This window comes from Conger conger, chromosome 9 (assembly GCF_963514075.1).
Source record: "Conger conger chromosome 9, fConCon1.1, whole genome shotgun sequence".
Classification (NCBI taxonomy): Eukaryota; Metazoa; Chordata; class Actinopteri; order Anguilliformes; family Congridae; genus Conger; species Conger conger.
In genome coordinates, this window is record NC_083768.1 from 47,412,521 (window position 1) to 47,438,117 (window position 25,597).

General features: G+C 43.2%; 1 protein-coding gene across 3 annotated transcripts; it reads left to right on the forward strand.

Moving 5' to 3' along the window:
• The first annotated feature begins 576 nt into the window (after window positions 1-576).
• galnt12 (UDP-N-acetyl-alpha-D-galactosamine:polypeptide N-acetylgalactosaminyltransferase 12) lies at window positions 577-24,312 on the forward strand. 3 transcript variants are annotated; one of them, XR_009709618.1, is made up of 11 exons: window positions 577-1,814; window positions 4,407-4,576; window positions 6,832-7,021; window positions 7,665-7,850; window positions 8,456-8,573; window positions 10,815-10,991; window positions 16,355-16,486; window positions 16,600-16,713; window positions 19,192-19,347; window positions 21,351-21,858; window positions 23,673-24,312. XR_009709618.1 is itself a non-coding variant. In XM_061256098.1 (11 exons), exons 1-10 carry the CDS (start codon window positions 1,459-1,461, stop codon window positions 21,486-21,488), a joined length of 1,737 nt encoding a protein of 578 aa, XP_061112082.1. In that variant the 5' UTR covers window positions 577-1,458; the 3' UTR covers window positions 21,489-21,505; window positions 23,673-24,312. The 3 variants fall into 3 exon arrangements, 2 of the variants coding, with proteins under 2 accessions (XP_061112082.1, XP_061112081.1); XM_061256098.1 differs by having other exon boundaries at window positions 21,351-21,505; XM_061256097.1 differs by having other exon boundaries at window positions 21,351-24,312.
• Window positions 24,313-25,597: the final 1,285 nt, after the last annotated feature.

The window sequence follows — 25,597 nt, forward strand, 5'->3', positions numbered from 1 at the left end:
AGTAAGAATGTTACATTCATTTCCGCAATAGCCAACAAACAAACAAACATGGAAAGGGCGCTAACATATTTAACTACATGACCTTTGCCTCGGTGATAAAGTGTTACAATCCCTAGGCCTATGTAGGCTAGGCTATAATCGGATACATTCTCCAAGATTAAATTTAACAGACTCGTTTTTATCCCAGATATGAATAGGACAGGTGATAGCCCGCTTTTCACACGAGTAATATCGCAACTACAACTAGCATAGTGATTAACAATTTAAATAAGAACAAAGTGGGTACGTGTTTCGTTTTCAATTTCCTTTGCACGTACACGTTTTATTTTTTCAGTGTGGAACAATAACTTATTTTTTATTTAATAGCCTAATCTGTGCCGTAATTGTTTTGGAATCTGACTAAAATTGTATAATCCCGTAGACAACATATAACGTTTTATACGAACGATCGATATAAAATTGCGTTTTACTTACGCGAATACACTTCTTGCCAACTGGCCAAATGCATTAAAAAAACATTCTATATCAATCTGGTAGGCTACCTGTTGCGTACCCGGAAGCAGTCCATATCGCGAAGTTAAACGCTACTGTTCGTCTAAGTAACGGTACTGAAGAAGTCGTAATTAAATTATCTGGGTTGCATTGCAGGAGTGGAAGATGTAGGCTACGAAATGAATGTCCGTTGCCTCCTCCCCCTGTTGAGAAACTGTTCGTTGTTCTCTTCGCCGACAAGGAAACAAGAAAACACTGCTGAACTTGGAGGAAATTTAATGATGCAAAATGTATTTGCCCTGGCAAATATAACGTTAACCTAAACCTCCTCCCCCTACAATACAGACTTCCTGGACACACAAAACTTGTAGACTGTGCAGAGGACGACGGTGTGGAATTGCACTCATCATTTAATTCACAGCATGTTGGAAGATTTAATTTGCTTCTCTGCCATGGCGACTGCGATGAGGGGAGTTAAGAATGAAAGCAAAAGTGGATTAGCTCGCGAAGTTACAGTATAAACTAGAAGAGAAGTCGCTGTGATTTTTTTTTCGTTCACTGCTAATCTAGCTAGCCAGCTAGCTAATTTAATCGGGTAAATCCTCTTTGCCTCTCACCACACCGATTTCGTGATACCTTAGAGTTTCGCGGTAGCCTAATCCTGTGTCGACGTGCGGATATTTAAATTGACCAGGAACAAGGAAAAACTGTCGCCCACTGTCTGCTGACACGATAGGCTAGTTAAGTTTTTCCTGGAGCTACACAGTGTCTTTAATTTGCACCAGTGAAGTAGCCCATAGTTTTCAACTGCTCCGTTTTAGTCAATCACGCTACCAATTTGGAAATGAACACGCTTGTGTTCATTCACACTGTTGCTGTAATTTCTATGGAAGTGGAATATTGTATAACTTCGGAGCTGGTCTTCAAGCCAAACGCATGAAGTGAATAACGAAGAAGTGGAACACTATGGCAATATTTGGGCGACGAAACCGGTCGAAGTTGATACTTTGTATTCTCGCAGCTTTTCTTGTCTGCTACTTCATCTTTCACAGAAACAATCCAAAAGAAGTCGGAGTGGCGAGTAGACGAAGAGTACAAACTGCTGGATTTTCGAAAGACAATGAACAGTTAAAAAAACCGGTTTGTGAAAAACCACCTTCGGACATGAATGCTCTTGGTGAGATGGGGAGAGCTGTAAAACTTAATTTGGACGGAGACGAGAAAAGAAAAGAAGAGGAAAGCATAGCGAAGCATCAAATTAATATCTATGTGAGCGATAAGATATCCCTTCACCGCAGGTTACCTGAGAGATGGAATCCTCTGTAAGTTACACACGAACGCCGGTGTAACCATTTGCACTTATGTCTTTCTTCACGTTGGTTTGATCGTAATTATGAAGTAAGAAGTAATTCAATGTTCAGTTCATGAAGCAGCTGACTGACATTTGCAGTAATGGAATCTCAGTCAGCATTGCCCCGTCTTTCTACTGTCGAAGAATAGCCTACGCAACCTGTAGGCTATTTGGCGTCACAAGAAAACTAGGCTATGAAGTAGCTTTAACTTGGTTCAACCCAAGCCGAAACTTGCCATATTTACTCAACCACTTCAGGATCCCAAAACTGATTATCTCTGTTAATAATCTTGCAACAGCTACGCTATTCGCATCGCTTCATACCACTTGTAATTGTCACCATTCAGACTAGGTGATATTGGCACCGCTTAATGGAGGCGTTGCCCTGCTGCAATATCCAGCTATGCCAGCTTGACCATCGTAAAAATTGAGTTGGTCACGATGGTCATAAACTGGCAATTACAGTAGTGTGAGCTGGTCAACCAGTCATAAAGCTGGTCTAGCTGGCTATGAGCTGGTCAACCAGCTACCAGCAGGGTATACTTCCATCAATATTGTAGATAGTATTGGTTGGGATATAAAAACATGCTTGGTTTTACTGACATCAACTATGACCGTCGAAAGTAGCCTTCATTTTCCAGTTGGCTACACTGCGTTATGCACACACCATACCATATATTAATGCGGCGGTCATTGACAGGTAATTGTTTTTCAGCTTCTATTGATTTGGTGAAAAAGGGCATCTGTGGTTATAATGTAGAAACATTGGCTTGACAGTTGTTGAATATCAGGAGGCAATATTGTTTTTCTTTGTCTTTACTTAACCTAGTTGAAGAATTTCCTAAGATAATTGCCTTTTCTTAACCCATGACTGCCTAGATTTAGCCCAGCGATTTCGCACATATAATCATGTGGACAACCTTCTATATAAACAAGTTCTGCAGTTAAAAAAAAGAAGAAAAAAGTTTGTTTCCAGTCGTGATGATTTGCAGCCACTGTAGTTGCTGGTGGGCACATAGCTTGTATGAACCCCTATGCAATGTTACGGTGTTTTGTTCTTTTGTTCAAGATTGAGAGTGCAAATGAATATATTAGGCACATTGTGTCTTCTTTTCTCAATGATAACTTTAGTACAAAGTAAATTATGTCATTAAGTCATATTAAAGAAGCTGTAACTTTTCTCAAGAAAGCATTGAAAATAACATTAATCTTAACACCATAAAACATCTACAAGCTTTATGGAACACAGGTCATATCAGCAGCCCTGTTCAAAATTAAAGACCAGTACTTTAACATTACAAAAGCACTTGAAACCGTTTTAAAATCACAATATTATTTTATAGAACACAACTCATATCAGAGGGGCAATCCTGTTCACTTGTCAGCTAATGCTTTGTGGATACACTTTTATTTTAAAATCCTTTCAAGCATTTGTACCTCATTAAGAAGGAAGAGAGCACTGGTGAACTCAGTAACTACAAAGGGACTGGTATGCCGTGGAAGATCTCTTGATTTTCCACGGATTTTTGCCATAATGAATAAAAAAAACCCCAGAAGCCTGTTTGTCCCATCAGAAACCCTCTTTGGGAGGCAGGGGCAGATGTGGCAATTACAGTACCATTGTCTGCAGAAGACTTCACAAACAGATCTACAGAGGTTACACTGCAAAATGCAAACTACTGGTTACACAGAAAAACAGGATTGTCAGTTTGCTAAGGAGACCCTGCAGGGTTCTGATAAGACCAATATTGACTTGGATGAGACAAGATTGACAGAGGGAGGCCAAAAGGAACTGCCCAAGATCCAAAGCCCATTGCCCCGTGAAATATGATGGTGTAGGTGTCACAGTTTGGGCATGTGTGGTTGCCACAGATATTGACTCACTCGTCTTCATTGATAATGTAACTGCTGATAGCAGCAGCAGAATGAATTCTGCAGTGTACAAAAGCATCTTCTCTGCTGTAGTTCAGGCAAACACCAAACCTGGATCCCACAGCAAGACAATAATGGCAAACATACACCAGTGCTCTCTTCCTAATGATGTTTGTTGGTAGACAATTATGAGAGAGAGAATTCCTGAAAACTTGAGCTTCATACTCCATTTCATTTTCCCGGTGGAACCATTAAAATTTTGCCGGGTGTTGCAATGAAAAACTCAGGTTTTCAGGAATTTTATATCTCATAATTGTCTCCCAAAAAAAGTAAAGCTCAATAAAATATTGTTTGTGTTTTCTAAGAATCTTAATGACACACAAATGTGGTTGGACTTGACAAGGATTTATCTTATTTTAAAGACTGACGTGTCTTAGCTTGTTTTTGGTTTTTAATGGAACTGGTTTTTCAATAATTTCGGGGTTTTCCTATTTAACACTCATGTTATATATTTAATTATGTCTATCAGATAAACTGTGGCTATTACTTGAGCAGCACTTTGGTGGTGAAGCACCACTTTGTGGTAGGGGAGGTTGTGTGTCGACAGTGAAATTCAGCTGTGGACAGTGGCTACCGTGACTTGCGCTGCAGAAGCTGACGGTTCACAAAATGTCCCCCACCGTCCCTGCAGCTGCCGAGATCTGGAATACAATTACAGGAGCCTCCCTTCTACGTCGGTGGTGATCGCCTTCTACAACGAGGCGTGGTCCACACTGCTGCGGACCATTCACAGCGTCCTGGAGACCTCCCCCAACATCCTGCTGCGGGAGATCATCCTCGTCGACGACTACAGCGAAAGAGGTAGCCGCCCCACGCCCAAGGCTGCACCACATCACTACTTTTTTTTTGTTGATAATAAATCTAATAATAAATACATTTTTGGATGCGTAGCTGTCAGTGAGAGTCTGCACTCTTCTGGCTTGCTTATTGATGCATCGATGCATTTGAATTGGCATCATCTATTTTTCTAAATTAAATAAGCATTTATTTGCCTAAAACGCCCAAAGCCTGTGTTTAATCAAGTCGTCATGTGCAGTCTCACAATTTCCATCTTGGTGTGGCCAGATATAGCTAAATATTAACTGTGAAGTGTAACAGATAGACCTGTTCTCTGTACATATATACCTGTAGACAAACACTAGGCCTGGGACTAATCTCTGTGCAAGAAAATATTTGGACAGTGGCACACTTTCTGTTATTTTAGCTCTGTACTCCAGGACATTGGATTTTAAATTAAACAATGGATATCAGGTTAAAGTACAGACTGTCAGGTTTGAGGGTATTTGTATTAACGTTGGGTGGTTGTCTAGGAATTACATCCCTTTATATACATTGTCCTCCCATTTTAGAGGACCAAAAGTAATTGGACATTTGGCTTTTCAGCTGTTCCTGATTAGTCAGGTGTACTCAACCTCTTCCTTAGTGCAGGAATTAGAGAGCTTTTTGTATCTAGTCTTGATTCTACTTACCGGTAGTCCCTATTGTCAGTCCCTCAAGTACGGTTTAGTGCACGTCTTCAGCAGTGCGTTCTCAGCTGGGCCTTGAATGTGTCCTCTAATTTAGCTGTCAGGTCAACTGAGGCAAAGCTGATAATCTTTTTAAGTACTCCTAAATTGGAAAGTACATCTCTAACATGGTCATGAGAACCAACAGCCTCTGCCTAATGATGATAATGATAATAATGAAAATACAGATAATAATAATAATAGTAATCTTGAATTCTTAATATATACAGTATGTGGACAAAGTTGCAAAAAGGATGCAGTCTCTTTAGCACTACCCTGTGGTTAAAAATATGAACATAAATGAACAGCATTTGACAAAAATTGTTTCCTGTATTTCATCAATATTTGCATGCATCCTTATTCAGCAGTACTTTCAGTTTGTAGGATTTATGCGAACTATACGATGATATGCTTCAGCTCTCTAGGTTGTGTACATCTCCATTTGAAGCTTTGTATTCTAACACTGTCGCTGATGTCCGGTTTAATGACCACACCATGGCTGGTTGTTCTTTGCTAAACTTTTAAATTGTTTAAAAAAAAACAAAAAAGATAGAAAGAAAAAAAAATAGAATTTTAACCAGTCTGCCCCTCTGACCTCGCTCAATAACAACATGATTCTGTCCGAAAAACTGCTGCGTTTTGGATGTTTTTTTGTTTTTTGCTTCACAGCAGCAGAAGACTTGAGTCTAATAAATACCTAATAAAGTGCTCACTGAGTGTATATGGTAGATGGTAGATGGTTGGCATTTATATAGCTCCTTTATCCAAAACGCTGTACAATTGATGCTTCTCATTCACCCATTCATATATATGTGTAGTAGGTTGTTATCAGTGGAGCAATGACCTCTTCCTTGTTCAACACAATCTTGTCTGTAGCACTGAGTGGCTTTGTAATGTAAGAAATGGGTTGTGAGAGAATTTGTTAGAGGAGAGCATGCCCTTTTTCCTAGCACCAATAGAATAGAATTAGAGTAAGAATAGAATAGAACAGACAAACTTTATTTTTCCCCAGTGGAAGTTTTGGTAGCTGGCTTACAAGTAATTAAATAAAATAACAATCTTACAACTTACAATTACACAGATTTACACAAATGACATTAAATTAAATTACAATACTGATTACAGATTTGAAAGTATTGAGGAAATTCTAGTAAGAACTTCCATGCAAGTTGGAGGGTTGCCAGTTCGATCTCCCGCCCTGGTTGTGTTGAAGTGTCTCAGAGCAAGGAACCTAGCCCCTAAATGTTCCTGACGAGAGCAGGTTGGTGCCTTGCATGGCAGTCAATCGCCGCTGGTGTGTGTGTGTGTGTGTGTGTGTGTGTGTGTGTGTATATATGAATGGGTGAATGAAAAGCTTTAATTGTACAGCGCTTTGGATAAAGGCGCTGTATAAATTCCAACCATTTACCATTTAAACCACGAAACACGAAAATAAATTTTGGACTACTCTGATGGTAGAATTGTTGACATCCCATTTGGGGAGAAGGAAAGAGAGGGGGATGAAAGAACGAAACTCTTTCTGAAATGAAAAGTAAATGTGGACCCCCACAGACCACCTGAAGCAGCCGCTGGAGGACTACATCGCGGGCGTGCCGAAGGTGCGTCTCATCCGCGCGCGCAAACGGGAGGGCCTGGTGCGGGCGCGGCTTCTCGGGGCGTCCATCGCCACCGGCGACGTGCTGACCTTCCTGGACTGCCACTGCGAATGCCACGAGGGCTGGCTGGAGCCCCTTCTCCACAGGTGAGATACGCCACTGCTTTCATCCCCCGTCATGACCTTGACAAGCGCCGTCCGAAACAAACATTCCCTCTCTCCTCAGTGCTTTAGCTAGGCTCTGACTCTGCTGCTTTGCACCAATCGGAGCAGTTTGTGGAGTGGGATGACTGGTTCAGTGATTGGCAGGTTCACTCTGGGTTGCGAGGCCTCACTTATTATAGGTTCAGCCTGTAACAAGCTCAGGTCAATCGAAACCATAATGAGGTTGGTGAGATCTGATTAAATATGAAAAAATACTAACAGGTTCCTGTTATCCTGTTCCTATATCGAAATATAGATGAAATATGGTGGCAGTTTGCTTTGATTAAGCTGCGTTCTGTAAAATCCACAGACTGCAGTTTACTGTAACATGCACACTGCATTCTACTGTAACATTCACAGAGTGCACTGCATTATACGTAACATGCACAGATGTTCTGGGTCAATTCCATAATTTTTTTGGGTTCAAACACTTTTCAGTGCTTGTCTGGTGTATTGGAGCCTATGAGATACGCAGTTGCATGGCAAGATCAATCGAGCACAGATAAGTGAAAACAATTATATGACACAGGTCTGATCCAGAGACTCCAGTTCTCCGCAGAGCCCTGACAGTCTGTTTTGTCCCCAGAATTAAGGAAGAGGAGTCGGCGGTGGTCTGTCCCGTCATCGACGTCATCGACTGGAACACCTTCCAGTACCTGGGTAACCCAGGGGAGCCTCAGATCGGCGGGTTCGACTGGAGGCTGGTCTTCACCTGGCACTCCATCCCAGACTACGAGCAGAAGAAGAGGAGGTCGTCCACCGATGTCATCAGGTGGGTGGGGCCAGCGCTGGCCAATGAGAGCCAGGAGACAGAACGGCTTAAATAACTGTCGCACTCCCCTCGGCCACACCCCCATATGCAGCCATTTTTACAAATGTCTTTGTCATTTGTGAGTGTACAGATTCAAGAGAGAGACCTGTCTCTCTGTGCATGTGCATTTCCTTAAAACCGCTACAATGTCATTTTCAGAATGAAGGTTACACCTCTGTGCTTAGTGCCTTGATATATGGTATTATTATAATATAAAAATATGCTAAACACCTGGTGAATACCTGAAGAAAAATCTGTAGGTTTTCGTTTCAACCATAATTTGGCACACCTGATTATACTAATGAGCAGCACAATGAGATCTGTGGCTGTTGAGTGAAGCAATGTTTGGAGAGAAATACTACAGGGTTGAGCAGTCCTGGGTAAGAGCATCCACTAAACTTAAATGTAATGTAGGTGTGGTATCTACAGTAGGTTTGATTAGACCTTATCTCCCTGTTTCTTTAATTGTTGGGATTCAGGCCAGGTGATTTTTAGTAAGGATGTACTTATAGTATTTGTCTTCCAGATACATTTAATAGTTTTTCCCCTCCTCCTCCATTGGTCAGGTCTCCTACTATGGCTGGGGGGCTGTTCGCTATCAGTAAGAACTACTTCCAGTACCTGGGCACCTATGACACGGGAATGGAGGTATGGGGTGGAGAGAACCTGGAGTTTTCTTTCAGGGTGAGTCAGTCGCCGGCAGGGCCTCTTGTTGCCATTTGTTGCTATTTGTTGCCTGTTGTTGCCAGAGCTACTTGAGCCACAGATTGCCATAGATGTTATTTTCCCATTCCTTGTGATGTTACACGGCAAGTGGAAAACCCTTGTGGTACTATTTCACCAGAGGCCGTCATCTGCGCATGGAATATTCTGCCGTTTTCACAGTGGACCGCAAGAGCAGTGGGTGGAATGTTGTAGGTGTGGGCAGGAGAAATGGCAGTGTTTCTGTGTAGAATTGCTATGGTAACAATATGCGTTGGTCTGCCATGTGATCGAATAATAATGTAATCATAATTTTCACAGAAATATGAAAATGGCTTACATTGGCTTGTAAGAGCAGCAGCCTAAAGCTGTGTGATACCCTCTCAGAGGCACTTTGTTGGATATTGAGCAACAATCACCAAATGCCATATCTTGTTCACCTCCTGGATGACATTTTAGTGATATCACCCCCTAGCGATCATGATCTAGCTACACTCACAGCCGTCTTCTCCGAACACGGGGGTTCCCTTTTCGGCAGACAAAACAGAAGGTCCATAAACATCGCTGGACTTCCTTGGCATTACACTACTTACAGTAATGTTTCCAGCTTCATTCCAATAAGAAAAACCGAACCGAATCACCCTCTTAATTAGCAACGTTCTCCTAGCCCCATATTGCGCTAAACACCAGCTGCTCTCTCCTGGGTCGCCTGAACTTTGCCTTTCCCAGCATACAAACAAGGTTGAGCCTCCATTTCCCACCTAATGTCCCTGGCTTCATTCACCGCCTTATTCCTCAAACCAGTCCGAGACTGTTCCTGCAAAGCGGAGCTTTGTTTATGGTTATGCTTCCCCACCAACTGGAATGGCATCTCTTGATGCTATGAAGATCATATTACCAATCCAACAGATGCTGCCCACGTGCAGTCAGTGCTCGTCCCTTGAAGAAGACTTTGGGGGTTCACCATGCCTGGGTGTGACGGTGAATCCTTTGGTGAAGTCATCTCCGCAGATAGAAATCAATCATGTATGAACTTACATTGTCCCAATATAATCCATTACCATCATCCTCAACCTTTCTGCAATAAATCTCATTGTTTGCACTATTGATGGTGTGGTTCTTAGTTCACGTAGTATGACAGTGACATAATTGTCCCTGTTTTGCTGTAACGACATTTTGACATGAACATTGACAGTTTGTTAGTTACTGTGATTTTGTTTATTTGCTTTTGCATAGATTGAATTGTAGCTAAAGGGGTCCTGTAAGATTATGAAACACCGGGGCAATTATTATTTTAATGAATCAACCGTCTATAGTCTAGTCAGCCATTGCCATCCATCCACTTTATCTATGACTCAGGGATTATTTTTTTTATGTTTTATTTTTCATTTATCCTAGGGGTCCGGTTTGTGTAGAAAGATGGTTTAAAAAAGCTATGGCCGAGAGGTTTCAGTGGGGTTTCCTGAAAACTGAAAAGCAAATGAATCAGTCTCAAGTCAGATATGTCAAATGAGAACGCCATATGTTTTTGGAAAGGTCATTTATTGATTCATGGGTGGCTCAGTCAGCTAAAGTGCTGGTCCCCCGTGCACAGTTGTGCCCCCATTGGATTGATCCTGGCCTTGCTGGAGCCATCTGCACAGGATCCATTGTCCTTCAGCATAAGAATACACAGCGGGTGCACTGTAGTGCATACACGTGCTAATCCTCACTCACCCGAGTTAATGCAGGCCCTGTGTATGCACTTAATGTAGCTGTGTATATGCAATTAATGCAGGCCCTGTGTATGTAGTTAATGTGCGCTCTGTATATACAATTAATGCAGGCCCTGTGCATGCAGTTAATGTGAGCTCTGTGTATGCAATTAATGCAGGCCCTGTGTATGCAGTTAATGTAGCTCTGTATATACAATTAATGCAGGCCCTGTGTATGCAGTTAATGTAGCTCTGTATATACAATTAATGCAGGCCCTGTGTATGCAGTTAATGTAGCTCTGTATGTACAATTAATGCAGGCCCTGTGTATGCAGTTAATGTAGCTCTGTATATACAATTAATGGAGGCCTGGTGTATTCAGTTAATGTGAGCTCTGTATATCCAATTAATGCATGCGCTGTGTGCACTTAATGAATGGAGGCCCTGTATATGACTTGCATTTCCAAATGTTAAAAAAAAACTTTAATGTCTAATTCTAAGTGTTGTGGCTTTGCGGTGTGTCGCCCAGATCTGGCAGTGCGGTGGGAGCCTGGAGATCCACCCCTGCTCTCACGTGGGGCACGTCTTCCCCAAAAAGGCCCCGTACTCCCGCAGCAAAGCCCTGGCCAACAGCGTGCGTGCCGCCGAGGTCTGGATGGACGATTACAAGGAGCTGTACTACCACCGCAACCCTCACGCTCGCCTGGTAGGCCCCCGCCCTGCTGTGCACCCTGCCGGGCTCAGTACACACCTCATCACAGGCCATCCATCCATCATTCTATTTGACATTTTAATATACATTACCGTTCAAAAGTTTTTCTGTTTTTTTCTGATATATTATTTTATTTTATTTTATATTGGGAATTGGGGGGCTGGACTAGATTCATGGACTAGATTCATGGACTAGATTCATTCTGTTACTTATGCTGATACAGTACGGAACACATTTGTTGGCTAAATTGCTTAAGTCATCAAGGGTCCAAGGTATGGAATGAGCCTGAAACCATCATGCTGCTGCCAGATATGCAGTAGATACTACATTTTTCTGTTGAACTCACTGGAGAAACATCTGTTGTAGTATCTACTGTGTATCTGACAGCCGCACAGTGGCTTGAGGCTCAGACCCTTGGTGACTTAAAACCATCAGAAAAAGACAAGGTGACCCCAAACCATTGAGCGGTAGTGTACATTGTAAAATTATTGCGTACGCTAGACAGAATAAATGACTATCATGATGACTTATTCCCATTGAAGGGAACTTCACTTGTGCTTTACTTTTCATTATGGGCAGGACTGATGGTACAAGTCACTTCAATGAAAAGGAAAAAGTAAAAATATATTATATTATATTGCAATTCAGTAAATACTGTACACATTCAAAGAACACATTGACATTTTCCTGACTGCTTCTCCTTAACTGGCCAGCCATTACTTCAGTGCTCTTTAAAAGCACTTAGCAGTAGATTAGCAGAACCTCGGAACCGTATCTGTTGGACTGGCTATAGTGGCATATCTATGAGTATCCCTGGTGCAGTTCGGTGAGAGTGCGTCTCCAAACACCAGGCCCATTTGTTAGCTGAGACTGTCCAGATACCGCCTTGTGCAAGGACAAGAGAAGCGTATCACTGCGACCCTCTGGCGTGTCCAGACAGTGATATCTCTCCAATTAGTTTGCCAAACTGGCCTTCCTCTGTGGCTGATGTGCTTCTTTTGTGTGAGTTTTCTTTTTTCCTCCCGTGTGATGTCAAGCCATTTTTGCTTTAGCTGTTGCGCAGTGTGTGGAACTTGATACCTAGATTAGAACAACTGCTATAACTTGCCAGGTCTCTACTGCTTACACAACTCAATAGAATATGTTTTCTGGCTTGTACTTCCATCTCCGCTTCAGATAAATTTCATTTTTGTCTTTTCTCGATTATCTCTTTAAATTTCCTACAATGGAATTCCCAACTCCTTATATGGTATTTTATGGCTATCAATTTATGCTAATCGCAAGTTCTGTGAATGTGCTTTTTTTACGATTGATTGGTCAATATACAAATAAGTGTCTACGTGTGTTTGATATATTTGATGGAATTTGTCAGTTTCTGATTATGTATGAATTGACACACGGTTTTACAAAGATATTGATAAACAAGGCCCATTGTCAGGATAGTTTTAAGTGCCCTGACTGACAGGGGCCCTAGAAAAGTTTGTAGTTGCATGTGTCTGTCAGTGGGCAGGCAAAAGGCCGACACACACTGTTGTGTTCTGCTATTTTCTGTACATTCATTAGGCATGCAGCAGTTATCTAGCCAATCAAATCTACTCTCCATGCAGCAGCTTTTCCGCTGTTTATTTTTAAACAGATAGATTTCATTCATTGATAGCGTAACGGAAACTCAGACCTCATGGTTCAGCCATTCAGTATTTTATATCTGTATGGTAAAATACTTATTTTCGTGGTTTGTTCAAGGACAATGTTTAAGCAAATGTGTCCGTATAATACCTTATTTTATCTTTTAATATGGCTTGGAACGATAAACCTGGTGGGTGAAGCCCCAAATCAATTTTTTTACTTTAAAACTGAATTGACTGAAACCCCCAGCTTCCGTTACTGTAGTATCTGTATATAAGCGCTTGGCAGTTCAGCAGTTTAATATTCGACTTCCCTCCCTTGTGCCGCTCCCACAGGTTGCTCGGTTTCTCTGAACTGAACTCAGTTCTGTGTTGACGGGCATGTAGGTAAACCGAGGAGTGCTTTGAGAGGGCGTTTCAAGCCCACAGATCTTAATCACATCAACCTGTTGGCTGAGAGTCAGTCAGCTCGCACCATGTAGTCATGTTACGTGTTCTTCTTTAATAAGCTTCTAAGTTAATGAGGAAGACGCTGGACAAGGCTCTCAGTTTTGGCGAAAGCGAGTATTGGGTTCTGGTTTGGTATTTGAAGGCCACAATCTCAAATGTCTTTGTTTGAGCCAGAGTAAAACGGAATTAATTGACATAAGGTGAAACTACACCCCCCCCCCCCAGAGTGGCTTTCCCAGTGTTTTACTGATATAAGAGGATTGTTTTTTCGAAGTGTCTCTCTGGAGTTAAACAAATCATATTTAGAATGTGGGTTTCATGTTTCTTTGTGGTGAGGAAGTGCAGAAGCATGCAGATATGATAAAACAACATACGAAGGCCTCCACGTGATCTGTTTGTAAGCCGAAACTACGCAGTTTCGGTGGCGCTGGAACGCAGGCACCCCGGAGGTGAGCGTGATTGGCCGCTTCTTGGCTGGCTGACAGGGCTGAGACCGGAAGAGTAGGTGAATCGGCAAGGTGATACCACATGAAAGTGGCCCTTGGAACGCCGTCGATGCTCCGCTGTCCTCAGAAAAAAGGAGGACAACCTCGTCACAGCGCCGCTGACGGGTGTGGTCTGCTAAACCGGTATCAGGTCGCACGAGCGCCTTTTACTGGAGATTGCCATTTCAGCTCAGTCACGCCAGCCCTGAGCCTATTCTGTTTCCGTGGTTGGGTTAGCATAGCCTCACGGCTGGGCTAACATAGCTCCACAGCTGGGATAGCATAGACCCACAGCTGCATTAGTGTAGCCCTGCTACTGGGGTAGCATAGCCCCATGGCTGGGTTAGAGTAGCCCCACAACTGGTTTAACATAGACCCACAGCTGCATTAGCGTAGCCCTGCTACTGGGTTAGCAAAGCCCCATGGCTGGGTTAGAGTAGCCCCACAACTGGTTTAACATTTAACATAGCCCTGCTGCAGGGTTAGCAAAGGCCTGCAGCTGCATTAGTGTAGGCCTGCTGCTGGGTTAGCATAGCCCCGCAGCTGCATTAGTGTAGGCCGGGCTGCTGGGTTAGCATAGCTCCACAGCTGCATTAGCATAGGCCTGCTGCTGGGTTGGTGGAGGCCCACGGCTGGATTAGTATAGCCCTGCTGCTTGGCTAGCATAGCCCCGTGGCTGGGTTAACTTAGCCCCATGACTGGGAAAGCGTAGCCTCAATGCCGCACCACTGGCCAGCACTGGCGATCTTGCATGGGATGAACCTGCTCTGGCCCGTAAGCAGATCTCAACCGGACCACATCTTTTATTCAAAGCTGTTAACCACACAGTTCATCTGGAGTGGCTTTGAGGATGGGGACTGAGTGATGAACTCACTGGAGGACTCTGTGGAAAAAGGTGCTAGTCTACTCTGAAAATAAGACCGTATAACGTTAGCATTTTTTTGAAATGTAAACTTGAAGATATATTTCAAAATACATGTTATGACCACTTGTATAGTGTATGCCGTTTTCCATACATTACATATTGTAGGACATCTGCTATGTTTAATATTGCAGTGCATTCTACGCACTCACTGATATTGCAGTGCATTCTACACACTCACTGAGCACATTATTAGGAACACCTGTACAGTGACATGAAGGTGACAGTAACACAAATAACCACACATTACAACAGTGGTATGCAGAAGAGCATCTGTGAACACACAACGCATCAAACCTCTCAGTGGAAAGGGTACAGCAGCAGAGGACTTAAGTCTGAAAAATAAGTCTAATAAATACCAAATACAGAGTGTATATTGTATACATTATCTTAGAGCTGAATAATTATATTTGAATGAGTGGTTTCACAAAGGGATGCTGTTTGTTTGCTTTGTTTACATGTAGGCAGTTGGTCTAGAATATTCCACACCCTGCCTTGTTTTTATGAATTCACAGCTGTCGCTGAGGCCCGAATGCCCAAGAGAGCGTCTTTCATCGGCGGCCGCTATGGGCCCGTGATGGATCGCCTCCTCCGTCAGGGGGCGTTTCCCCCGCGCGAAATGGGTTGACGAACGGCCAATTAATGACGAGCCGGGGAGCGCGAGCGCCATCCATCATCTTTCAGCGCCGCGAAGCCGCAATCGGGCTGCTGCTCTCGACAGATGTTCTTCTGCAGAAACGCCGTCTCCTGTGCGGCTCGACGGCTCGTAATTCACCGATAACGAGCTCCGAATCCGGCTCCCAACACAAGCCAGAGCGAGCCTTCCCCGCACGTGCGCTTTGATGCGAATCGCCCTGCAATGAGCAGCTTCTTACGAAAACATACGCAGGGCTAAAAACGCTTGCTGTCTGTTTAAATTACCGGGTTTCTCAGCCTGGAGGAAAAAATAAATAAAGCCTCTGCATTATTTTGTGCGTGTGGCCAGTAGATGGCGCTGTCTGTTTGCTGGCTGTGGAGCGTTTGTCTGGTGATCTCAGTCTAGCACTGGGGTTGTACACTATACCCCTTAGTAGATCCACTTTGGTGTGAAAACTGTACTATTATTCTATTCCTGTTTGTCTACTAGCACTTTAAAAGAGCATATGGCGCGCTTCATTGCGATTGAAGTGGTGACTGAGACTCTGAGTTAAACTGTCAGATTGAAAGATGGCGCGTCAAAAGCAAGTGCAATGACCTTGATTCAATTGCAGTGACCTTCCTTCCCCAATAGACCTAGACAGCACACGAGAGTGGTCCACGAGAGCCAGTCCAATGCACCATACCGATGGAGTCCTTTGGGGATGTCCCCTCTACATGCGCTCCCTTTGTCTCTCCTCGAACATATTGACCAATACCTCTTCATTACCCTGGTCAGCCTTTTCTGTACCTGTGTCTGTCCCAGGTGGAGTTCTGAGATGATAACTGATAAGGGGGATGGAATACTGGCCCAGTTCCCAGTAATTGGGATATCACCAAGCTTCCAGACTGATCTGAGCATACAACCTTGTAGCATTGATAAGATGTTCCACCATCATTTACACCTTGTGTTTAATAAACAGAACCGATAGAAACAAAGGCAATGTAACTATGCAACTGGAGCCTTGACCCCCACCTTTGTCCCGTGTAGTTACAAGTGGTATCAATGTGTGGATATGATACGTACAGTGTGTGGTTATATGGTAAGCGCAAATGCCTTTGATTAAGTGCTGATGGTCAATGAGATGAGAGAAGAATAAAAATCCAGGCCTTTGAAATGAGTTAGTGACTGATTTAACTGACTGACTGACTGGGGTGGATTATGTCCTCGTGTGTAAAGGGTGTGTCGTGTCCTTGCAGGAAGCCTACGGAGACGTGAAGGAACGGCGCAGACTCAGAGAGCAGTTGGGCTGCAAGGACTTCAAGTGGTTCCTGGAGAACGTCTATCCCGACATTAACGTTCCTCAGGACAGGCCCGGGATGTTTGGGATGGTGAGTGACCGTGGGTGACCGCACGGTGTGCATCTGTGAATGGGAAGACTACCTGTTTCTAATACTATTATTATTATTACTATTCATAAACATGTTTGTTGCTTTCCGTTCAGCTAAAGAACAGAGGGATGGCCAACTACTGCTTTGATTATAACCCGCCAGAGGAACACAACATAGTGGGCCACCGGATCATTTTGTACCCGTGCCATGGGATGGGGCAGAACCAGGTGAGCGCTTCCTCACGCCCGAGGGTGATAATGCAGCAATGCACCAAAGGGTTATTTTACAGAACCCAGGGAAGGCCTTTTAGGTTCATGCTAATGGGTCGCAGTGGTACACATCCTGGGTTTAGAGCTGAGGTCCTCATCTCCTGTCCTCTATAGTGGACCAGAGAGCAGTGTTTCTGGAGGACCGGAGTAGAGAAACACTGCCATAGAGAATTCTGCTCCGTTGAATTATGTTCTGAGTAAGAGCGAAAACTACAGGACCAGAGCAGTGCCTGGCATTGCCCACAGATTTTGTTAAAGCTCATAGCACGGAATCAAATCAGAGTAATTGGAAGTTGTTGGGAGCGCAGAAGGTCAACGCACGATTGGCCTCGGTGTTGCCGCAGTAACCAAGGTTTCAGTCGGTGCGCGTTACCGACTCCGGCAGTCAAGAGGCAGCCACAGTCCGCTTGTGCAGGGCCTTCTGCAGCCGACTGCTCAGGCAGTAGCTATACGACTACCACTTACTGTAAAACCGGCCTTTCTAAATGCGGAAATGTTCCTGCTCAGGTGAAGTCTGAGGTAATGCACTACAGTGGAGGCAATTAAGCTATTAGTTTCCCCCACTCAGAACAGTTACTCTACAGAAAGGACTGTGTGCATTAATCAGTGTGTGCACTCTCTTTAACTCGAAGGAGTAGGTGTATAATTACAGCACAGCAACCAAAACTTTTCGGAGCTCCCCTGAGGACCAGGTAACAGAAATCTGAGCTGTAATTCATGGGATTTCAAAGAAGTGAGGACTTTTAGAGGATTTTATTTAAAAAGTGTGGCATATTAAAAAGGCTCTGGGTGCCAGGCTATGCCGTTGTGTACCTCAGTCTTTCATAAACTACGGGTCGGGACCCGAAATGGTTTGCGGCAGTGTGTGAGGTGGGTCCTGCAATGAGGCTTTAATGAGGCTACGCTAGTGTGTGTTTTTGATAGGTTCCTAAAAGGTCCTACATTTCTAATTTGGGGCCCGACATTAAAAAATGTTTCTAATTTGGTCCCAATGCTATAAAGTTTAAGAACCAGTGCTGAACCTCATTTGAGTTGCCCACTGAGAAATGCTACTTGCTGCATTTTTCCTTGCCTATAATGTTTAATTTGCAGAGACACAATTTGCATTTCTGCTAGGTAATGCAAAAACTCACATCGTCTTTCTCCTGTTAAAGAGATCAGTTCATTATCTGAAGAAGGAGCCGCAAATGAGGCCTTACACTGCCTGTAGGGGTTTACAGTTTTACATTGATTTTGGGCTTTTTTCAATCTAACCACCGTGCATTTTCTGCTTTACTGACTAACAAAGTCTGCCATTGTTTTTTGTGGGAGTACAGGTGTTGCAGTTATCAAAAAGAACAAAAAACTGGAAATGAATTCAGTAGAGATCAACCAAGTTCTGGAGCCTTTGTCTCATACGCATGAAATGCTGACAGTCACTGGCCAATATGAAACTGATAATCATGATAATATAAATGATTTTCCAGTTTCTAATTGCTCGGGCACTGTGAGCACATGGTCAACATAGTGTAATTGTCGTTTTTGTGAGCCTGTAATGGTTTTAAATGTTAAATGAGTCTCTGTGCTCCTGTTGTTACGTTTGTCTGTGCTATTGTGTACTGTCTGAAACTGTATGCGGTTTTGCTGTCTGGACCGGCTTTCTCTTGATGAAAATGGAACCGCCTGTAAAAATGAATTTTAAGTAAAATGTTGATTACGTGCCCTGCGATGGACTGGCGACCTGTCCAGGGTGTATTCCTGCCTTTCGCCCAATGTATGCTGGGATAGGCTCCAGCCCCCCTGCGACCCTGATCAGGATAAGCGGGTTCAGATAATGGATGGATGGATGGATGTTGATTACGTAACTTGTTCAGAAATAGGTTTGATCTCAGATGGACTAAACTGCATAAAAGTCTAGCATCATAGCAGTAACTTTTATTGCTGTTCTACTGCAGACGGGTCATTCAGTGAAAAATCAACCACAGGATTCTTTTCCTCAAACTTTGTGTATATGTTCTTCATATATTCGATAGAGAACATGAAAAAAATGAATTCTTGAAGTTGTAGTTATAGAGATATTGGCTCTTAAAATTGGGCCGGGGGGGGGTTGGAACCATACGACTACCACTTACTATAAAACTGGGCTTTCTAAAGGTGGAAATGTCCCTGCTCAGGTGAAGTCTGAGGTAATACACATTGGTTTGTGTTTTGGACATTTTGGAGCCTCATATCTTTGGCATTAAAGCAGAGAAAAACCTGAAGACTTGTGAACTCTGAATGTTCTGTCTAGATTCAGATTATGGACTCCCTTGATAAATATGCACAAAAGTACTGTAAACTAATAAAGAATAGTTATTGACATAAGCTTTATTTTCCAACATGCATGAAGTCCCAGGTAAAGAGCATAGTAGCAGGATTTAGAGGACCTCCCCCCTCAACCTCCCCTCTCTCCCGCAGTTCTTTGAGTACGCCGCGAGCAACGAGATCCGCTACAACACGCGACAGCCTGAGGGCTGTGCAGCGGCCGAGTCCGGGTCAGAGTACCTCACCATCCACCTGTGCAGCAAGCCCCAACAGCCGGTACCGGAGGACCAGCAGTTCATCATGAAGGAGGTAACTTCCTTTAAACGGGCCTCTGCCGCTTCTTCTGCCACGCTCGTTCTGCAGGCCGCACGTGCTCATTACAGCCCTGCTAGCGCGTTCACAGCTTTTAGCACGGATTAATGGCCTGTAAGGATCAAAGCCTTTACAAGAACTCGATACCAGCCGCCGTAAAACACCCTGCTATTAAGAAGCACTTGTGAGGATCGACGAACATTTCGACGAAGGTGTTTCCAGTGCATGTAAGCGCTCTGCTTTTGTATTTGCCTTGTAATGGCTTCAGCCTTTGTTGTGTTTTGAAACAGTGGATTATATAAGCTTTCTACTCACCCGTGCGAGGGCATTAAGCACAATAGAAAATATGTTGAAGGTTTAAGGATGACAAGTTGACAACACACTCTTGTCCTGAGAGTAAATACCCTTTATTTTACCTGAGGGCAAAGGGTTAAAGCCTTCTTGAAGTTCCAGAGCTACATTTTCAAACAACAGCAGTGTATATTTGACAAATAACCACAAATGACCACAAAAGTTATTCACACTGTGCATGTGTATGTAACGTAAATGTAAAGGAGCCCCACAATTTTGTTTTCCTGAAGTCAATCGAAGCTTCTGGTACTGGGAAAAAACATTCTTCTTTGCCAACCCCTGAAAGTAACAGCCACAGCTGATGGTAAGGTCTTCAGAGCTTATGTTCCAGAAGTTTCTGTTGACTTCCAGGGAACAAAATTGTGGAGCAAATTTACATTTAATGTATATACCCTAGCAAAGTGTGATTAACTTTTGTGGTCATTTGTAGGCTTGTTATTTGTAAAATGAAAACTGCTGTTGTGTGACGGTCTTCAAAAAACTGATTAGACTTGCCAAATTATATTTTTGTTATTTTGTCAAGGGTATAGTTACTGGTTATTTAGGTAGTCTGCACTATAGGCAGTACTAACAAAGGCAGTACTGCCTGCACTAACAAAGGCACTCAAAAAAAAGAAGAAGAAAAAAGCGATTGCTTGTAGTTTTTCACAGAATGCAAATTAGAAACAAAAAATCGATTGACAGATGTTATTGCCATTCAGGGCATGGTTCCAGAGTTGCTTAAGTGCTCCTGTAAGGGTTCCCTGTGTTACACCTTAAGGCCCTGGGGCAGACTAGTGGAACATGCCAGAAGTACCCACAGAGCAGTGACCACCTGAAAACGCATCGACTCACAGGGCGCCCTGCTTCTATGGGACCGCCTCAGGGAACCCTACGCGCTCTCCGAGACAAAGTATTTCTCTAGGCTAATTTCATTGAGTTTTAATATCCGCACGGCTATAGCGAGACAGAAAACACCATACAATCGGATTGGTTCGGCACGGCTGACATGGGAGAGATGGGGTCTGGTGTAGATGAAGCAATGGAAAGATAAACCAGGGTGATTATCCTCCTACTGTTATCTCTGTCAGGCTTCATGGCCGTACTGTGTGTATTGCTATTGCCTGCATTATAGGTATCTGGAGCTAAACAAGGGATTTGGATGTAAATCAGCGTGTAGCTGTGTGTTTGTGTGTGTGTGGGTGGTTAGATATCTGTCACAGTGTGTTGGTGTGTGTATTGCTGTGTGGAGGTGCATATGTGTGTGACCATGTGCATAATTCCCTGTTTAATCAGCCTCTTGCAGTATATCTTTTTGTTGCAATACAGAACGGGTTGTTTCTGATTTCAGCCCTAATTCCTTTTTCTGATTTCAGCCCTGATTTCTGTTTCTGACTTCAGTCTAGATTTCAGCCTCTGATTTCAGCCATTTTCTGCCTCTGATTTCAGCCCTGAGTTCTGTTTTCAGATTTCAGCCCTGATTTCTGCCTCTGATTTCAGCCATAATTTCTGTTTCAGATTTCAGCCTCTCATTTCTGGTTCAGATTTCAGCCTCTCATTTCTGGTTCAGATTTCAGCCTCTGATTTCCCCTCTGATTTCATCCCTGATTTCTGTTTCTGAGCATGGCCTGTTTTGCTTACAAGCAATGACTTTCTCTTTCTCTCTTTAGGACGGGGCCCTCTTCCACCTGCAGACGAACAAGTGCGTGCAGGCGGTCGAGAAGTCCGACAACGGCGGCCCCGCCCCTGCACTCCGCCCCTGCTCCGGCTCCGCCCAACAAAAGTGGTTCTTCGTGGAGCGGTCGTAACCCCCATCCCAGGCCCAGTGAGAGAGCGCAGCTGGCTTAAACCACGGAGTCTGTCCCACTTCAAAGTCCTTTTTCCTTTTGAGACTACTGTTAACATGGCAGCTCCTAGACCAACGCACATGACTGTGCATTATTGTCTCTACCACTATATTCTGTTCACCTAATGGCTTCAGCTCACCAGCAGTTTACACAAGGTATCTCTTGAGGGTAGGCCTCAGGTCTTTATGGATTCAAGCTGGTGAGATTCAACGCCCACCCCCCACTTGGACAGAGGCTGTTTCTACTTTAGGGATTCATTATCAGGGTTTTCGTCGAGGGACAGAATCGCCTCCACAGCCTGTCGGGACACGGTTTTTGCCGGAACATTTCCGTAGGTTATCCCGTCGCTGTCCTTCGTCACTCGGATAGCATGCGGACATGTTTTCAGCCGCCCCACGCTTCTATTTGAAACCGTTTAGGTCTTTCGTTATTTTTATGAAGGTCGGTTTTCTCTCCAAACCGAAAAGTGTTCCAGCCGATAGATATTTCTGGCTTCAAGTGGTTGGAGGACTGCCTAAAGCAGAGATACTCAAGAGCCCTCAAGGTCAGCATTACTTCTGGTTTCCTCTTTTGACTGGTAGTCCACAGTCCTGTATTGTCACCGATTGGCCAGAAATTGCATTCTCATGGCACGTCAGGTTTAAATCGGCCCCTGATTGGTGGGGAGGAATAGAAACCAGCAGTACTAGTGACCTCGAAGACCACATTTGAGTACCCCTGACCTACAGTGCGGAGTTAGTCACTGTAGTGGCATCTCATCACAGGGTGCATTTCCTGTGCATTCCTCTAGGTGGAGCCAATGTGTCTGGCTTTGTCTGTGCCCTCCATGTTAATTTGCTGGATATATATCGCAGCTGTTGTTAGCGTTTACGCTCCAGGTCTTCATGAGATGACGTGACCTCACGTCCTCCTGACGTCTCTCAAATGACCCAGTTTATTTTTCTTCTCTTTTCACCTTTACAGAAGTGCTAACTACTAAGTAGACCTGCTTAATAGTGTACTACTGAACTCTGTCTCATAAACTGAGAATGCACTTTTCCTCAAAGGTTGGAAGTACACACGTACATCCCAGACCTCTGTAGTCTTAATTAAGTCTTAATTCTTGTTCTCGATGTATTCTGTTATGATGCATGTCAAGATTTACGTGCAGGTTATAAAAATGGTTTTGATACTGGGGAAGGTACTTTGCAATGTGTACAATGAAGTTTAATATTGCTAAATATTAAAATAAGAGAATTTAGACGGAAAATGCACAACTTTAATCAAGGCTATGTTTCACTGGAGAATTTAGATTTTGTTAGTACTTAATTATTGAATCTTTGCAATTTATCTTGCGAGGCTTCAGCGCAAACTGACATACTTCTTGATCAACCGCTAGTCATAATTAATAGATCAGTAATTTAGATAACAATAAGTTACTGTCTGTCATTTAGATTTTTGACCATCGTTTCCATGCCAATCCCGTTTTTGCTGTTGTTTTGTACTGCAGTCACACTGAAAATAATCTTTTGGGATGTCGATACACACTCCTTATGTTTAATCGCCCGCATATATAGCATAAGAAGTTCATCATTTTGTATTTCACAATACAATAAAAAAAGAACCATTGCATTTGCAGGTGCAAAATAGTATTTACTGAAGGAATTGCATAGCTGACAAATGATATGTCCACTTAAATATATGACCTTGCTCTACATTTGGTAGGATTATGAGCGCCAGATTTGACTTGGACATATTTGCGCACTTTTTAATGTCAGCCGTAAAATGCTATGCCTGTCATACGTAATGCATCTAGTGTTGTACATGGGATTTCCTGTTGTTTCGACAACCATATACAGTGGCTTCAGAAAGTATTCAGACCCCATCACTTTTTGCGAGATTTCAGATGCTTCTAAAAGCAAAGTTTCACTTTATCGTTATGGCTCATTGGGTGTCGATTGATGGGCAATTTTATCAATTTAAAATTAAATCTACAACACAATAAAGTGTGCAAAAAAGTGAAGGGGTTTGAATACCTCGCGAATGAACCTTCGCGTGGTTATTGCTGAAAGCAGTTCTCTAACCTGGGTACCCCACCCCCTCTCCATTTCTCTCTCTCTTCTCTTTCTCTCACCTCTCTCTCTCCTCTCTTCTCCCTTCCCACAGTCCTCTGCTTCACGCTGGCACGTGATTGGGTACTATGTGCGCTCCCCGTCTCTCTGGCCTTCATTGTGCAGTGCCATTCAGACCCAGTGAGCCACAACGTCCCACACAGCAGTATGAAGAGAATTATCATGTAAACCTGCACTTTGTGTACAACCCCATTATCTACTGGGATCCTGGATCAATCGAGCTGTAATGCGCTTTCCTCTGGAAGCGAGAGGAATGTAAGCAAGTTTGACCTTTATCTATGCAATGCAATGTTTTTTTAATAAAGCCGCAGACTTCACTGTTCATCGGTTGTTTATTTTTATAGTCGTGCAGGCAGAGCTACGCCCATACAAAAGTAATGAATGATAAAACGTGTATGCTGGAATCCAACCCAATGTTGATTTTTGTATTCACTTTTATTTATAATTGTTATCCAAGTTGCCTTAACTGACATCAAGAAAATGAAGGATTGGGTTGTTTTTTTTTTTCTCCAAATGAAGAGGTTTTCAAATGTAGGTAATTTTTTCCATTTTATGCACCATAATGTTTACCATTTTGTCATTTTTAACTCTTGGTCATGGAAAGAGTCTCTTTTCTAATGTTCTTTGTTTTGATAATTTGAATTTAACATGAATAAAATTCAAATCTCAAAATATCTTCTGGATGTATGCTTTGTTTCTGCTTGAGAGATTGAAGGTGGTTACATTTGCAGGTAGCATTTTGGCAAATTGGACCTGTGTGCTGAGTACATGTCTACCCCTGTTTTATTTGCTGGGCATTAGGTTAGCATGGTTTTGTAGTATCTGAATACACACTATGATTCCAGTTTCTAAAGCTGTCATCACTGATGATATTTCTACTTAGCATATAACCCATTCTTTTTACTTTACAAGTATGAGTTATTTAGCAAACTAAAGGTAAGAAATACTGAATGTAAATTCTAGCTGGTATTATTCATTTGCTTTATATACGGTAAGCCTCTAACTAGGACTGGTGTTTCTTTAATTTCCCGCGTACACTGTGTATGTTAGCTAAAGCAATTTGGGTTAAGTACAGTGATTTGCTAAGTGATAAGCACCCCACCCAGGGATTTGACCTATAGCCTTCCGGGTACAAGCCCAGGTTAAACCACGATGTCCCGCCTCCATTGCGACGGGGGCATGACTTCTCGACAAACCCAGCGAACATCTGGCCGTGGGGCTCGATCCTCCCCCAATCACATGCTGCTGTTGGGCTTCTGAGTGGCTGTCGTCAGGGGAAGGCGTCGTCTGGAACCGCATCTGTTTGGTGTTACATGCAAACAAACAAGACAAAACGAACAGCGTCTGACAAATCTCTCTTGTTCTCGCCGTTCCCCAGTCACCCAGGAGGTGGGTTTTAATTACTTGCTCCCCTTCACCTCTCTGTTTGGTGCTTGCATGCGTGGGCGCCTTTTCCTAATTTCACCTTCTTTCAGTTCAGTGTACAGTACTGCTGATATGCCAGTAAGACCTGAATATTTAAGAGGAAAGGCCATATGTAGGTTAGTATAATAAATTATGTACAGTAAGATGGTTTTTCTGATGGCCAGACCATAACTTCACATAGGGATCCAAACAGCAAACCTGTTGGAATCGTATTGGTTTTATGTTTTCTGTTATTTTCCCCTCGATAGCATGGTGAAAACTCTTTGCAGGAAGTTGCAGCAATTGAGCAAATGTAATTCTTCTAGAGCAAAAATAATTAAATTCTTGCTACAAGCGGTGATACACAGGGTCCAGGAACACACAGCCAATATTTTGCCATGTACTGTAAGAGACCACTCAGTGGCAGATTATTCAGTGGTCATGGGGAGGTTTGCTGTGCCACTGTACCAAGTTTCAAAGGTCTCATTCTGTGGTTAGGCTAAAACTGGGGATGGAGGGAAATGGATCTATTTTCCAAAATGGAGGTCACTCCAA

Coding starts and splice junctions, on each gene's coding strand:
- galnt12 (XM_061256097.1), top strand. CDS start 1,459: ATGGCAATATTTGGGCGACGAAACCGGTCGAAGTTGATACTTTGTATT. Junction 16,714..19,191: donor ATGGGATGGGGCAGAACCAG/GTGAGCGCTTCC, acceptor TCTCTCCCGCAG/TTCTTTGAGTACGCCGCGAG. Junction 19,348..21,350: donor AGCAGTTCATCATGAAGGAG/GTAACTTCCTTT, acceptor TTCTCTCTTTAG/GACGGGGCCCTCTTCCACCT.